At 34.8% G+C, this 16,581-nt stretch overlaps 1 protein-coding gene and 1 long non-coding RNA gene across 2 annotated transcripts in view; one reads left to right on the top strand and one right to left on the bottom strand.

Annotated features, from left to right (window-relative positions):
- Positions 1–16,581, bottom strand: part of LOC118182795 (uncharacterized) — a 54,361-nt gene that overhangs the window by 30,907 nt on the left and 6,873 nt on the right. The window lies entirely within an intron of this gene.
- The window catches only part of LOC118182794 (transmembrane protease serine 9-like), a 157,848-nt gene continuing 154,967 nt past the window's right edge, over positions 13,701–16,581 (top strand). Inside the window, exon 1 of the mRNA XM_085820333.1 lies at positions 13,701–13,806. Coding sequence (XP_085676459.1) covers positions 13,747–13,806 — 60 coding nt within the window. The 5' untranslated portion in view covers positions 13,701–13,746. The remainder of the gene's footprint in view (positions 13,807–16,581) is intronic.

Here is a 16,581-nt window from a genome sequence, read left to right as displayed (position 1 = left end):
GCAGTAGCTGCTGAAATGTAGATAAACTTCCAAAAATGGGTTTGTTTTTACACAGATTAGCTTTCTAAGGAATAATATTCAGAATGGCCTAAATAAAAGGAAAGTAATCGATAGTCAAAATAATTTCTTTCTTTTTTTTTTTTTTTTTTTTTCCAATACATTATACAGTACGGAGGATGGGAGGTTCTCCCCTTTCTCCTCAAAATCGCTAATTATTGAAGCAGCGGACTTTTTTTTTTTTTTTTTTGTCACTGTCCAATCTGAATTGGATAGGACTAAAAGTTTTGCGGTCTACCCAACCCAAGCGAAGAATGATTCTATTCCAGAAATTTAACGGTCTGTTCAAAATTAGAATCGAAAACACCCCATATTAGTAAGTTTCTTTCTTTTCCTTTATTTAGTTCTTTATTCTCCGAATACCGGCAGCTGTTGATTCCGATTCCGATTGCGTAATATCACGTATGGAAGAATTACGCCGCACGTATTGCGCAATAACGTTTGCGGTCTTTTGCAGAGATAATTAATTTTGATGTTCAGTCTGAGATTTATTTCTGAACATTTAAGTTTTACTGTTCTTTCTAAGCAGAATATTTCTCAGTTCCGTTGGTCTATTTTTATATGATGCACATATCGAAATGTCAAAATCATGTATTTAGCCGAGAAATCTAAAGAACGGCTACTATCTCCAGCTCCCTTCTCTTTTTGCAGTTACACTCGACTATACGGAATATTCGGCAATTTCCGAGTATGCGGGTTAGTTAAGCTTTTACTGTTAAAGGATGACTGAAGCAATTTTCCGTCTCCTGATTTCAGAAATGTTCCTCTTTTTTACTTAAATTACTTTGCTTGGAATGTATGTTAAGGGAAAACTGTTATGCAATGAAAATTTAGAAAATGTTCAGAATTTTGATTTAAGTTAAATTATTTAAATATTAATATGAGTGGAAAAATAAATTCTATTCATTATTAGGTGCCAAGCGAATACAGTTAATATGGCTTATTATTATTTATTTTCTATATTTTGAACTGAAATTTCATCATTAAATCTTGTAATATAGGTTAGTTCTGCATAGTTTTTTTTTTTTCCCTCACATTGAAAACTAATTCTGTAAATTTAACTGTCATTTAAAATTTTAAAAAAAGTTAATTGTTTTCCATGGTTGAGGTAATGCTCATTCTCTTAATAAATATTGCATTGCTAATATTTTAAATTGCAAGTCTAATTTTTCTTTTAAGGTTATGCAGTTGTGTATAATGTAATTAGACAAGTGCTTATTTTTTTAACTAAAATGTGGCTATGAACCCTGTTTTTGCTTTCTCAATAATCTGGTCAAGAAGACCCAAATGATCATATATTCTGGCAATCAAAGGTAAGGCACATCTCTGAGTGTATGATACACTAGTCTCTACTTAAACTCTCAAAGAAAAGCAATCCTTTATTGGTTTCCATGACGTGCCCAAGTCTTTTTGTTTCAACTGGATCAGAGAAATTGTGTTGTTCCCGATATAGAGAAATTCAGAATGATTTGCACACCATTTATGCAACTGTATGCCTACTCTTTGCAAAACTGCTAAAAGCGGCTTTTGTAACACTCTAGCTTCTTTTGACGTTGAAGCTCCATCCATGTAGAACATCATCCATCTAAAAGTTTTCACATAACACAGGTGCTGCCATTAGAAAATTACTCTCTCCATCTAACAAAGGCTGTTTTAGTGTTCTCATTGCTAAGAAGGGAGCACTGACCATACCATACATAACTGTTACCAACTTATATGTTTTGGGTGGCTCATTGGCACTAACACTCCACAGGATTCTTTGAAGGCTATGTTGACTTTCATCTATCAGTATCATCCTATGCATCTTTTTCACATCAGCCGTTAAGGCATATATGTAAATTCTAAATCCGATCATTATCAAAAATAAATCTTCTTGTATAATATCACAATATAGAGAGAGACATTTTGGATCTCTCTTGACAAGCGAGCCCACAGTGACCTGAGTTTTTTAAGAGCAATGTCCCTAGACTGATCTAAACATAGGAATCATCTTTAAGGGCCATTTTTCTCATGTATCTATCTTCCTTATTTCTCCAATGCATTCACACAAAATGCTCCTGACATATAAAATTTACTTTTGGTTAATTCTAATTCTACATTTTCAATTTTCCAAAAATGTTTTAATTGTTTATTTAAATGATTTTCCTTTATTAATCTGCAATGTATCTTAAGTCTCATTTCCTTAATCTACACTTCCACTGGCGACATAACCAAACACTGTATTTTATGAATAAATTTGCCCTATTTTTCAATAATTCATAGATTATCTCTGCAACTAACAGCATATCGATTTTTCATGGAATATCAAAACTGTAATCAGCTAATGTTACGAGGGTCAGTCAAAAAGTTAGTTGCACTGCCTAAGAAAACAAAACAGGAGCAAACTTTTACAATAACTTTATTTTTTTCTTAAAGTTCCATTCAAAATCTACTTTTCAACGTAATTACCTCCGTTATTTAAGCATTTGTCGGGGCGTGGTACAAGTTTTTCGATGCCTTCTGTAAAGAAATCCCGTCCAATGTCCGATAACCATTGTTGGGCTGCAGCTTTCACTTCGGCATCTGAATGGTGCCGTCGCTTTGAAAGTTCTTGTTTCGTGGAAGTCAGGAGGTGAAAGGTCTGGGCTATAAGGAGGGTGATTCCACACTTCCGACCTTAATGTTTTCAGAAGTTTGCACCTTTGTTTTGCTGCATGCGGTCTTGCATTGTCATACAGGAGCACAATGCCTTTCGACAGTTTACGTGGCTGTCGATTTTTGTGATTTCTGCAAACTTTTTAGTGTTTCACAATAAGAAGATACATTAATTGTGGCACACTTCGGTATGAACTCTGTATGCACCATGCCTTCTCTGTTGAAAAACAGCGTCATCATCATCTTTCCTGCAGATGGAACAGTTCGACACTTTGTTCTAGTCAAGGAACTGCAATGTTTCCACTCGAGCGAACTGCGTTTCGTTTCAGATGAGAAGTGGTAAATTCAAGTTTCATCTCCAATCGCAATTTTGTTCAAAAACTCATTTCCTTCCATTTGGTAACATTGGAGAAGTGCAAATGCACTTTCAAAACGCTTTCCTTTATGTTCCTCCGTCAATAGATGTGGCACCCATCGAGCACAAACTTTACGAAATTTAAGGTGATTGGCAATAATTTTATGCACACTTCCATGAGAAATATCCATTTCATTTGAGATTTCGTCTATCGTTATGCGTCTGTTTGCAAGAATGCATTCATTCATGCGAGCAGCGATTTCCGAATTTGTTGCAGTTGATGGTCTTCCCTCGCAGTCAGCGTCTTCAATATCTGTAAGGCCATTCTCAAACATGTTGCACCATTTCGCGATAGCTTGACGTGATATTGCATTTTCACCATACACTTCATGCAACTGCCCATAAATTGTAGTGTAGTTGCACTATTTTGCCTGCAAAAAACAAATCACTGCATGCATTTCCAATTTGGACGCTATTTGCAGCTGTCGAGACATGTTTGCGACTGATTATTCGAAAAACTAAACTCGTCTCCTGGTACTAAAATAACAACTCGAAAACTAGAACACGGTTCACCCGCTGGCCACATTAGCGATCGCCTTAATTGCATCCTCAAATCCAAGTTGCAATTTCTTACAGATACATTTCAATCCTCCCTACACGATACGCTCCTCACTCAATAAAGCCAGACAACTTAGTTTTTTTATGCAGCAAATGGTAGCCAAATTTCGACCTTTGGTAACAAGCGCCTTACCCTTGACGTCTTTTCATTTGGTATTTCGTAGCGGCCGATATGAAACAACGAATCATCGAAATGGATTTTATAAAGCATTTTGGCTGATTGATGCTCGAAACTTACCTAGTCAGCAAAAAGACCCAGTTGACATATGGTGATAGAGTTTCTGATTGTAGCCAAATACCATCTAAATTAGCTATCCTTCTTCAGGATTCCAAATTCTCACAGACTCTCTCTGTATCCGCAGCTCACCAACCCTTCGCAACCCAATCAAGACGCTCAAACCCATTGAGATTAAAGAACCTTCAGTTTTTGCCTTCAGTTGCGACGTTTGTCCGCCGATATGCTCTAAGCCGCGCGACAGGAATTCGAATTCCTTATGTATCAGGGTGTTATTCGGCCATCGAAGAGTCCATGGGCAGTCCTCTCCGTATGGTCCAAAAGGAAAATGGTGAGCGGCGCTTCTGTGCTGATTACTGTCGCTCTAGTACACTCACTGTGCCCAACTGCTCAAGTGCCACACATCCAAGACTGTATATAGTTTTTATGGAAAAAATTTTTTTCGACTCTTGACCTCCTCTCCGTATGGTCCAAAAGGAAAATGGTGAGCGGAAGCGTTACATTCCGGTTTAGACTGCTGTATAACCTATCTAGACGATATAATAGTCATCTCCAAAGATGAAGACAAACACACTAGGTACTTTTATGAAGTTTTCTCCCTTTTACCGTGACCATGGTTTAAAGATAAACCCTGCAAAATAAGTACTTGGTCAGACCATTGTCTCATTCTTAGGTTGCCTAATAACCCCCTCTGGCGTTAAGCGGTCACCGGAAAAAGCTAAAGTTATTGCTGATTTTCCCAAGCCAGAATCTATATCCCAACTCCGACGCTTCCTTGCAATGTTAAACTTTTATAGGACATTTCTTAAAAACAGTGCAGGCACGCAGGCTCCCTTACATGAGTATCTCAAGGACTCTTAAGAAAATTGACTACCGCCTAGTCCCTTGGATTGAAAGACCTCTGCACTGTTTGAAAAAGGAAAAGCTGATCTCTCGCAAGCCATGACCCTTTGTTTCCACGCATTTGGTCAGAAATTGTTCCTGATGGTCGATGCATCGCCATCGAAGCCGTTTTAAATGGTGCAGCGACAAAAGGTGACCAACCACTGGCACTTTTTCATGGAAACGTTCTCCGGTGAAGCAGCGATATAACACATATGGCCGCGAATTACTTGCCATATACTCTGCCGTGACATATTTTCGGCATATGCTAGAAGGTCAAATATTTACAATTTTTTTTTACGGACCACCGTCCATTAACTTTTTCTTTTACCAAAATATCTAACTGTAGTTTACCCAGACAATTACATTAAGTACATAGCTCAGTTTTCTCAACAGACATACAGCATGTTGCTGGGACAGATTATGTTGTCGCAGATGCCTTGTCCCGTATCCAAGGAATTGACGCCAAAGGTCCTGTTGATTTTGCAGCTATTGATGTCGACTAAACAATAGATTATGAAGCCAAGTCTCTTCTCAGTGATCCTAATTGTTTACTTCCTGAATTACAAATATCGTGACACCAGTCATGAGCGGATCATAATTATGTTACGCCTAAATTTGGCAGACAGATCTTCAACTCACTACACAACCTCTCACACCCTGGCGTCCGTGATACTAAAAACTTTTTCTTGCACATTTCATTTAGCTATCAATTTCCAAACCTTGTGGTCTCATGCCTGGATCTAGTGCCAGTGATCCAAGATCTCTCGACATACTAGGAGTCCATTTCAGACGTTTTCGTTCCCAACACAACGGTTCGACAATGTACATGTTGACTTGGTCCTCTTTCGTCTTCCAGTGGTGCAACGTACCTGCTTAATTGCATTAACCGGTTTACACGTTGGCCGGAAGGCATTTCTTTAGTTGATATTTTTGCTCAGACTGTTGCCCGCACATTTATCGAATGCTGGATTTCTCGTTTCGGGCTAAAACCTCCAACATTACTACGGACCGAGAACTGCAGTTCGAGGCAGCGCTTCTTTCGCTAACGACTTCACTTGGAACAAAGCACACCCGCTCGTCTTCGTATCATCCTGCCAATAACGGACTTGTCAAACGCTTTCATCGCTTCCTTAAGCAATCCCTGATATGCCGCAGCAACCCTTGTTGGATAGAAGTTGGATGAATCTTATCCCTAGTTCTTCTTGGACTTAGGCCTGCCTTTAAGCCCGATCTTCAACACATGATGGCAGAATTGGTGTATGGCTTACCTCTTACACTTCCTGCCGATTTATTAGATGTGACAAACAAGAAGTTGAACTATAGGTCAGAGTTTGCCAGCCAATAACGCGAAAGTATCATCATAGTTTCTCAGCCAATTACGTGAAATGATGAAAATGTGATCACTTAAACCAGAATCATCTGTGTTGTATGAACACCATCCATATGGATCTTCAAACGTGCACCCATGTCTTTCTTCATCGAGATGGTATCGAAAAGCCACTCCAAGCACCTTACGACGGCCCTTAGCAAGTGTTTTTTCGAACAGCAAAGCATATCAGCATCTCCATCCACAACAGTACGTCTACAATTTGTGTTGATCGTCTTAAGCATTCCTTCTGGCTGATGATTACCCGTGTCTACCTGGAACTGTTCCTCCAGCCGTCGCTCCTTCAGTTTCAACTGTATCACCCAATCAATATTACAGCACCAACAGTCACCCGCTACGGATGGAAGGTTCGATTCAACCCTCAGTATCTCGGTAACTCTTCGTACTTCTAGTGCTTTGGAGGGGGGAGTACTGTCGAGAATCGTTCTCTTTTTCCTCAACAGATGGCAGCACTATCCGGAACTTGATATTTTTCGCCATTGCAAAGGATTTTGTGGGTTTTTAGAGAAAGTTCTGTTTTTCGGATATTGCTATGGGACTAACATATGATCTAGCTTCTTTAATAACAAAAGCAATAATTAATAATTAAAATTATGTATTTGTTTGTGAATTGTGGTCTAAGGCATTAGTATCTTTTCTTCCTTACACAAGAAGCTCACGCAACCGATCTGATTATAAAAATATGTGGTGCTGCAAACAACCACAGTTACCACATCACTATTCAGCGATTTATCACATCATCCATAGGCCTCTGGCTTCTCCAGCAGTCTTGAAATGGCATATTAAGTATAATAGTGTTAATACATTTTTAGAATAATTTGGAGTGGGGGCATTTAATTTAAGTTTACAACATATATAGTTATTTTTTATATATTCAACCAGATGACCTTTTTTTGCAAATCAGAGGTGTCTCTAAGTGATTGTCAGGGAATAAATGTTAGTCAGTCAATAAACAGGATTTTGAAAATACTGAAAAAAAAAAAAAAAAAAATAAATAAATAAATAAATAAATAAAAAAAAAGAACGCCTGATTTTTCTCCCGACAAACTGATATTTCTGCATGTCACTTTCAGACACCTGCTGGCTAGAGAGTTGCACCGCAGCCAATAGCAATATATTGATTGCCATTGTATCTATGTTGGCGAGGACTACACTTTTTACTGTTTTGTCATTATGGGAGAAGGGACAGGGCTGGCAGTATACATTAATCTCTGCCTGTCATAAATTCTATTGTGCAGCACCTCCCTAAATTTTGAAACATTTTTCGCTCTGATTTCTACTGCTTAGTGCCTAAATTTTTAAAATTTGCCATCCCTAATTTTTGCTGCTAGTGCAAATTTCCTGTTCCCTGAAATTCGTTATAACCGAGTTTTACTATATTTACTTTGGGATGAGCAGTTAGATATAATTTTTAAAAGTTAGTTACTGTCCTGTTACAGTAAAATACCAGGTTAAAATTTTGAATACAGTTTTTTTATACTACATAATAACTGCCATTAGTTTCATGAGTTGATTGGTTAATTATGTCAAAGTATATAGGTACTGGTTTCCAAATTTACTAGACTTTAAAGACCAAAGTTACTAGTTTCCGAAATTTGATACCTCAATAAGTAAGTTCAAATTATCTGAATATTTAGATTTACTCATGGAGATATGTTTAGTTATCAGTACTTTTATTCCTCAATATTAGAGAGTGCTACGCAGTTTCTATGAATTTTGCATTCCACTTAATTTTTTAAGTTAATAAACAGTATCTTTTATTTTTTTAATAAGGACAGAAATTTAAAAGAAAGAAAAATTTTGTATTCAGTCGTATGTGCCCCTCCACAATGAATTTCACATCTTTGATATCAATAATTCAATTCAGTTTGTGGATTTATGAGCACAAAATTAGCAGTAAATGGAAAAGAAAAAAACTTACGATTCCAACAAAGCCGGTTTGCAGTTAGCATCCAAGCATATTCTTTTTTATCCTGTATTTATAATCTTAATTTTACTATGAAATAGAGTGTCGCTTAATTTTGGCAATTATACTTGAGTGATTTTAGAATCTGTCAAAAATGTAAATTCAAGTACAGGGTGAATAGGCTGAACTCGAGAATTTCATCATAGACTAAACAGATAGAGTCCTACTATACTAACTACGCGTTGCCGCTCCAATTTTGAGGGCTTCACCCCAGTTTTGAGGGGAAAAAACCCTGAGGCGATCCAGGGACTCCTAGCTCTCTTCCCCTACCACAGCTACTCGAGAGTACTTTTAGCTCGTCATTTATTTTGACTGTCCCTTTGATGCACAGACACTGTACAATTATAAAATCCATGCCTTCTCCGTGATTCGAAACCAGGACCATCAGTACGGCAGTCAGCATCACTAACCACCATACTGTTTAGGCAGCGAATGTAAAGGCAAACTAGAGGCCACTGAAGTAAGCATATATGGTAATAGAATGTAGAAATGGCATATGTGAGTGCTTCTGTGACAGCTAGTAACTGCATTGTGTGGCAGAATTTTTAGAATTTAGAGAAGCGTTGATCAACAGAATTTAGGAATGACAAGAAGAACTTTTTAGAACTTAGGACCCACACAGAATGCATATGGTAACAAAGTGTCTTGACTGTAACTCATGCCTTATGCAGTAAGAAGCTGATGAAAAAAATTCTCCTTATTAAACCTTTGAAGTGGGTAAAAGCAACATATTTTTCCCTTGAGTGATACAGTTCTTAACTTTAGCTGCTGAACAAATACAAAGAGAGCTGGTATTATTTGTTGGAGAAAGATTAATAATTTTAATTCTGTTTGTGGAGTTTTACAGTAGTGGAGAGATTGTATGGTCATCATTCTATAGAGATGTGTGTTTATGCAAGGATAAAGATGACACCTGTTTTTACGTCTGCTACTTTAATTAGATTAATATAAATATTAGTTCAACACATATATACAGATAAAAACAATAAATATCAGATGTGAGTCACAGGACATAATCAATCAAAGGACGGTATCTATGTTAGTAACTTGCATGGTAGGTCGCGAGGAAAATCAGCTGGTATTGCCAGGGGCGTAGCTAGAGTTTCCAGCGCCTGGGGACAATTGAAGAATTTGCGCTCCTTTCTGTGTGCCAAGAATGGAAAACGTTTCATTAAAATATTTCGTAGCATGAATTTGGCGCTCCTTGGATGCTGCGCCCGGGGACAGATGTCCCCCCTTGCCCCACCCTAGCTACGCCACTGGGTATTTATTGCACGACCGGAGCGAGGTGAGTTCACTACTGCTTCACCTATAGCAGTAAGCGATGAACTGAAGATAACTAAGAGAAGAAGGCAAGCTCTCATAGATCAATGTAAACCAGCACTGCTCGGCTCAGGCGACTTTCAATTCGAAGTAAGGTATGCGGTGAAGCAAATGTTTAGGGTGCTGGCGAAATTCATTCATAGAAAATCAATCCTACTTTAAATCCTAGTTAACTACAAAGTAAGTTCAAACTATCTGAATAATTTTTGAAAAACAAAGTGAACTACGAAGTAAGTTCAAATTATCTAAATTTTACAAAGCGTAAATTTACTATTTGAGAATTAGTTTTTGCTGTTGTTTATTTCTTGAAATTCTTATTCTGCAGTATGCCTTGCATACAATTCCTCGATTTCGTACAAATTTTTTCGTTTCATAATTATTCATTTTTGTATTTAAATATTTTAGAAGTGGTTATTATTATTTTATTATTTCTAATCTAATACTATATTAAATTATGCTTTAATTTTAAATGTATGTGCTTACTTTAAATGTATATTTCCATAAATAAATTCATACGCTAACATTCATTATTATTAAAAAAAATTAAAAAAATCGCGATAAAAAAATCGTTCAACAGTGCCATTTGACATCGATAGGTTGTCGTTGTGATTCTGTTTATATCCAAAATGCACGTAAATTCTGCAAATATTGCGGATCTCATTTGAGAATCTTGGTCTACTGTTATGACCGAAAAGCAGCCAAAGCAAGGTATCCATGAGTTAAAAATAGCTCTACAAATAGTTTCCATTTTCATATCGGGGATAGGAATGGCTTCTGGTCATCTGGAAACTATCTATTAGAGTCAAAAGTTACATATTGCCTTCTGATGTAGGTAATGGGCCGTCTGAAAAACGTGCATAGGGAAATGAGAATGTACCCAGTGGTGCTTTTAAGTGTGCCTAGTTATTTTCTATCTCTGAGAAGATTCCCAGGATTACACCTAATTTTTGATATGACGTTTGCTATCGAGAATAAATGAGTTTCTTTATAGCTGCAGTTCCTAGATGTTATAGATTATGCAGATGATTAATGATGAGTTTTCGAAAGGAATTCGGAACAAATGGACGAAGAATGTTTGTGAGAATGTCACAAAGAATATTGCCAGAGTATTGGCATGGCTTGAATTCCAGCTTCAAAGACGATGTATTGTTTTTGAAAAGGTTTTGTAGCTTTGATTGATGCTGTTGAGCTTCGGAAAATTTTTTAATTTCCAAAAATGGAGATTTTGTTATGGAATCAATTTCTATCCTCGAAAGAGCGTCAGCAACTACGTTTTTAGAACCTTGCCACACGCCTAATATCATTAGAATACTGTGAAATAAAATCTGAACGGTGTAATTGCCGAGGTGGACATTATTGGGGTTTCTGCTTAAAAGCGTATATTAACGGTTTTTGATCCACATAAATTCGAAAATTTCTGCCCTCTAACATGTGTAGGAATTTCTCAATCACAGAATAAATTAAAAATAATTCTCTGTCGTACGCGGACAGAGAATAGCCATTGTTCACTTTTATTGAGTTTCATAGAGATAAATGCTATAAGTTCTCATATTTCGTGATACAACTGCATGAGAGTGTCGCTTATTGCGACGTCTGAAGCATCTACCCAGACGCTTGACTGGGGTCCGGGAATAGCGTGTCTCAAAAGCAATGGCATTTTTATTCACAATAAAGGCTTGTTCGGCATTTTCGTTCCATGTGTGTGTGTGTGATAATGGCAAAGCCTCGAGGACTATCTGTCTAAGGGGATGGATGCCTTCGTGGAGGACTTTCTAAGGGAAACTGGTTCGTACACAAGTTACAAATGGGGAAAACCACGAAAACGCCCATGCAGCCAGTTCGTTCGCGGGATTCGAACTTCGGACCGAACTACCAGTGTTCAGCGACTTTACCGCTCGGCCACTGGTGGGCTCGCATTTTCGTTCCAATTTAGGTGCGCTGATGAATTCTGAACACGAGAACGAAATCTCCTTTCACTTCCTTGACGAAGTGAAGGAAGTATTGTAATCTCAAAAAATTTCGGGTATCATATTTCAACGAATTTATCCGTTTCGACCGCTCTCGAAACCATTTGAACAATACTTTTGCGTGGCATCTGTACACTCAAACAGAATAAAACACTGTTTTTGCCAAGAAGGATTGAAAAATGGATTTAGAAGAGATTTTTTTTCCTTGACGTCTGTACATACGATTGTATTTATCACGCGTAACCCAAGAATGAGTAGCCGTAGAACGTTGAAATTTTGTACACGGGGCTCTGCACACGCAGCTGTGCATCCCCCTTTTTCGTTGCAATCGGCTGCTCCAATCATATATAAATATGTATATTATCGGTTATACCAAACTTATATATACTATTTATATGTATTTCCAATCTATTACTTGGTTTGGTGAGGTCAGTTTTTTATTCTTATATATTGGTAATTTTTTCAGTTTTTGCTTTAAAAGTGGTTAAATTAAGATATTCTTATGATCCGGTAAAAGATTTTGTGCCTTTAATTAATTTGTGTATAGTGGTTATAGAATTTTCAACAGTTTAAAAGTTTGAATGTCACTAGGCCTAACGACGTCGACATTTGTTTACATTTGAAACTCTTAGTAGAATAGTGAATTAAGTCAGTTGGTGCACCAACTTCAGTATCTTTCTGCGTATTGGGACCAAAAGTTAACTTTCAGTTTTGTGCCCCGAAAATATTGTCCGCTGGCCAAATGGCTTGCTTTGCCTAGAAACTCTAATTTCAATTGCAAAAAACTGGTTTTTTAAATTGCTTTTAACTTTATTTGGTATTTTAGTTTTTTTCTGTATTTTACAACTTTTAATGAAGATGTTTTGAGTTTTTATTCCTTTTTGCCTTGCCGCGAAGTGAGAACTGAATTGATTGAATGAGAAATATATCTTTAATAAAATTCGAGGAAATAAGGTTTAAATGAAGTGCAGCAAGAGGTGTGTATAATTTAATAGGCCGTACAAGTGTCATGTGGTGTCCACATTAGATTTTTTTTTTTTGTCTTTTAAGAAAACTGCTCTGCTTATGCTTACTGCTCTGAGTATGAAAACAATCTTAATAATTTCAAAAACATTAAAAGTAATCTATAAATTAAATGTGTAAAGCATTTACATATAACTCGCAACACAGTCATCTTAGATATATCAGTTCGACCTGTTAGGTACGTTGCATGCTGCAGGATAAGTCCGGAATGGCATTGAGCTTGTCAGTTTTTTATTACTCGAAAACTGCGAACTCTGCAGTGCAAACTCGTTATGCAAAAATATCCAGTTCTTCTAACAGAATCACTGCGAGAGATTATATTATACGATTACAGTAAAGAGGAGGTTGTATGTGCTTTGGGACGGTTGTTGTGGAGCATCAACAGAAGTAGACGGGTTGATGGTACACTATATCTCCTACTAAAATTCGGCAGAAAGTGGTAGACATGGCAGTCGATTATACTAAGGACTTGTGAGTAATGCATTGCGTATACTTTATATCTAGTCTATTTAAATAATGTTTAATTCAAAACGGGAAGGTTTCGCTAACTTGCAAAGAAAGATGTAACTGATCTACGGTCTTTCATAATTCACAATATTAAATATTCAACTAGCTAGACGGCTAGAATTCTGCTCATTTAAAATCACACGTACCTCTAAACTCGCGATCTTAGAGTCACGAAAGACTAGAAGCCGAGAAACAGTCATCCAGTAGAGTAAGGATAGCTTTCGCCACCAAATATGTCTTGCTAGGATTCGGTATAAATTTTAATTAAGAAACTGCAATATTTAACCTTACTTTTATACAAATGAAATTTACAAAACTTCTGGAGAAGCTGAAAAGAAACAGAACGACCTGGAAATAGAGAAACAACTAGTATGATCAATGTAACTGTCCCGTATTTATTTATTTTTTTTTTTCAGATTTAAAACAGAAATTTCGCTTTCAAAAATCGTAATCACTAGCAAGGAGTGCGAATTTATACTAAAATGAATATTTCGGAAATTTTTTCTAGCGAAAATGCAACTGCAAGAATAATAATAAAAACATTACATAGATTAATATGCTGGCACAATTTGAAACTAATTTTAATGTTTAAAAAAACTAAAATTAAAGAAATCTGAATAAGAAAAATAAAGGAAGTAAAACCAAAACTGCGTTTTATTCAATGTTTGATAATTCTTGTGTGAAGAAATGAGCCGTTTACAGGTGTTCTGCCAGATGCTTTATGAATTTAACTTCCTGATAATATAGCATTCAGTGCTTGATCCAGCGGTTTTGTTTACTGAGTTGTGAATGATGGGCATAGCAATTATATTCCCCTTCTTCCTTTTCTGCTTCGTGTTATTTATAGAAGTAAGTTATTTGCGATTAAAATGAATCAATGAAATTTTAAAAATTTAGTTATAATTCAAAAGCAAAGAAAATAATTTTGAAAATTTACTTAAAAATAACTTGCATCCAAAACAACCTATTTAAGAAGATTTAGATTCTCAGATTACGATCATTTTTGATAGTGTAATTTTAATATTATTTATCAAAAATTAGAAGGAATTTTTTAGCATGTTGCTAATTGGTAGTACCCATCGTCATCATCAAAACAACTGTAGTTTCCACCCTAGAGTTCTATTACTTTATACACTTGTTTTAAGGACTATATTGGTGTTAGGCATATTAAACTTAAACTCACAGTATCATTAAATAATTATTAAGCACTTTTATTTCAAATTTTAAATTTATTTCAGTTTTTTTTGTTGTCTCTATGAAAAAAGTTTAAAATTACCAAAAATAGATCATTTGTATAAATTATATATTGTAATACTATTCTCTAAAAACTATAATCCTTAGAAAATTAGAATTTCTCGTAATAATTAAACATCAGTAGCAAGCATGTAATAATTGAAGTAGATAAGCTGTTAATTAAAATATGAGAATTTTTAATTAAGTAATAAAACATGAGAATTAATTAATTTAAGTAAAGTTCTTTCAATCTCTGGTTTGAGAATATGAAGGATAAATAATCAAATATTAGAAAGTGGATAGTTTGAAGTGAACATAACGAATTTTGATGTAAAACTAAATTAAAATTCTTTTTAATGCACGTTTAACACCAATAAATTCAAAAAAGTTTGGCAATATGCAAAAGTTATGAAAGTTTGAAATTTAGATTGTTTTTCCCTACCTAATATATTTTATAGTGGAAAAATATAGCTTCTTTGTCCTCCCTTTTTATCACGTTCTTAAATAACAAAATATTTTAACGAATTAAAACTTTTCTTTAACATTGAAAGGCAAAGAGAGAACTACAATTGAATAAGTCATATGCCTTAATATTATCTTAATTAAATACTGTATAATTTTAAGTTTTAACATTAAAATAATAAAGATCAAGTCCGTATGCTTATTTGTAAGACTTTCATAAGTTCTCGTTTAGTATTGAAATATATATACCAGAGTAAGTAAATTTTCAATATTTTGGTGATCAGTTATTATAAAAATGCAATAATTAATTATTTTACAATTAATAATTATTCAGGGCTCTGATATTGAACAAATGTGATCATTTAAGTGCAATAATCAACTTCTTGCACAGTTTTAAATTGAAAGTTTTGAATGTGTGTTGTCTAAACACATTAGGCACATGATTTGATTCCATGCATTATATTTGTTTTTCATGCTATGTAGTCTGCAACTTCTTGAAGATCACATCGAAAAAGTTTATTGGGAAAAAAGTATAATCGTTTATTGCAGTATTCAATTTTTTTGGTCAAAGAAAGTTTGGCCCACCAACTCTGAATCATGGAGGTAAGAAAGGAAGGAAGTGGCCAACCGGCACTAAAAGTGGAGCACTGCTTCGAAGCTTCGGTCACTAGATGGGGTGTTCTTTGTTTACATTCAGAAGCTCGCTTGACAGTGTTCTGATAGTATTTCGACACACGGCAGTTCTATACAAATCGAAAAAGGGACACTTTCGCATGAAAAAAAAACATTCATAGTGTGATGGATAATAGCAATTTGTATAGTTTAGTGACATTTACGCAAAAATCACATCTTGGTTTTTTTTTTCGATAACTAACAACAGCGATTTTGATTAAGAATTTGTTTTATAAAATTCTAAGCTATGAACTACAAAAATATAGATTTTAACAAAAATGTTATGCTTAAAGAATGAAAAATACCTTACGGTACATTTAAAATTGTATACGTCTTTCGATACCCTTGATAGAGTATTCGCTACTTTTATTTTATGTTCCAAACGACAATATGTTTTAAATAAAATAATTTTTTTTTCACATTTATATATTATTGTAACATGTACCTTTTAAAATTTTTAGAGGAGAGGCTTTACTGCTGCTCATTTTAAACTCATCGTTTTAATTTTATATATCTGAAAAATAATCACTTTGGGCTTACACGTTTTACTTATTTGGGTTAATTAAAAATAAAATTACCATCAAATGCTGCAATCCGTCATTCAAATTATATTCGTATATATTTTTTATGTAAAACTTTCGGGTGTATGCTAAATTAGTGTAAATTACTTTACTCGAAAAATATAGTGAATGAACAGAAATTAAAGATTAAAGGGTATTTATGCATGTGCTTGCAAAAAGCATGTATCTGCCTTTAACAAAATACATAAATATTCATTAAATTATTTATAAATGTATATGAAATGAAGAATTTATTCGTTTATAAACAACTGTGAAAGTTACTGTGAAGAAATCTAATTATTAAATGTATCTAATTTATAATGATTATAAATGTTATCAAAGAGTTTTGGAATATGTATTGTTGAAATTAAGGGTAAAAAAAATCTGATAAGTACGAGTATAATTAAAAGAATTATTCCCCTTACATTTTATAATAACTCAGTTACAAATTTTAAATAATACTTAAAAAAAAAACTTATTTTATTCCCTTTCAGAAATGTTCAGAGAAAGTTAAGTACTATTTAAAGTATTTCGCTAATTTCTAATAATTCTCTAATTTAAAATGAACCGAATAGAGCATTAATTATAAATTGACTTATATTTTTCGATTTAAAAGATGCCTCAGAAGCCAAAAAATCATGTCATATTTAAGAAAGTATTTTAGGAAGAAGTTCTATAAATAGAAAAGAAATAATGC

Source organism: Stegodyphus dumicola, chromosome 7 (assembly GCF_044657685.1).
Source record: "Stegodyphus dumicola isolate Sdum_Otavi_A_Nest chromosome 7, ASM4465768v1".
NCBI lineage: Eukaryota > Metazoa > Arthropoda > Arachnida > Araneae > Eresidae > Stegodyphus > Stegodyphus dumicola.
The sequence above is the reverse complement of the archived record's forward strand: the minus strand, read 5'-3'. Positions and strand labels throughout refer to the sequence as shown.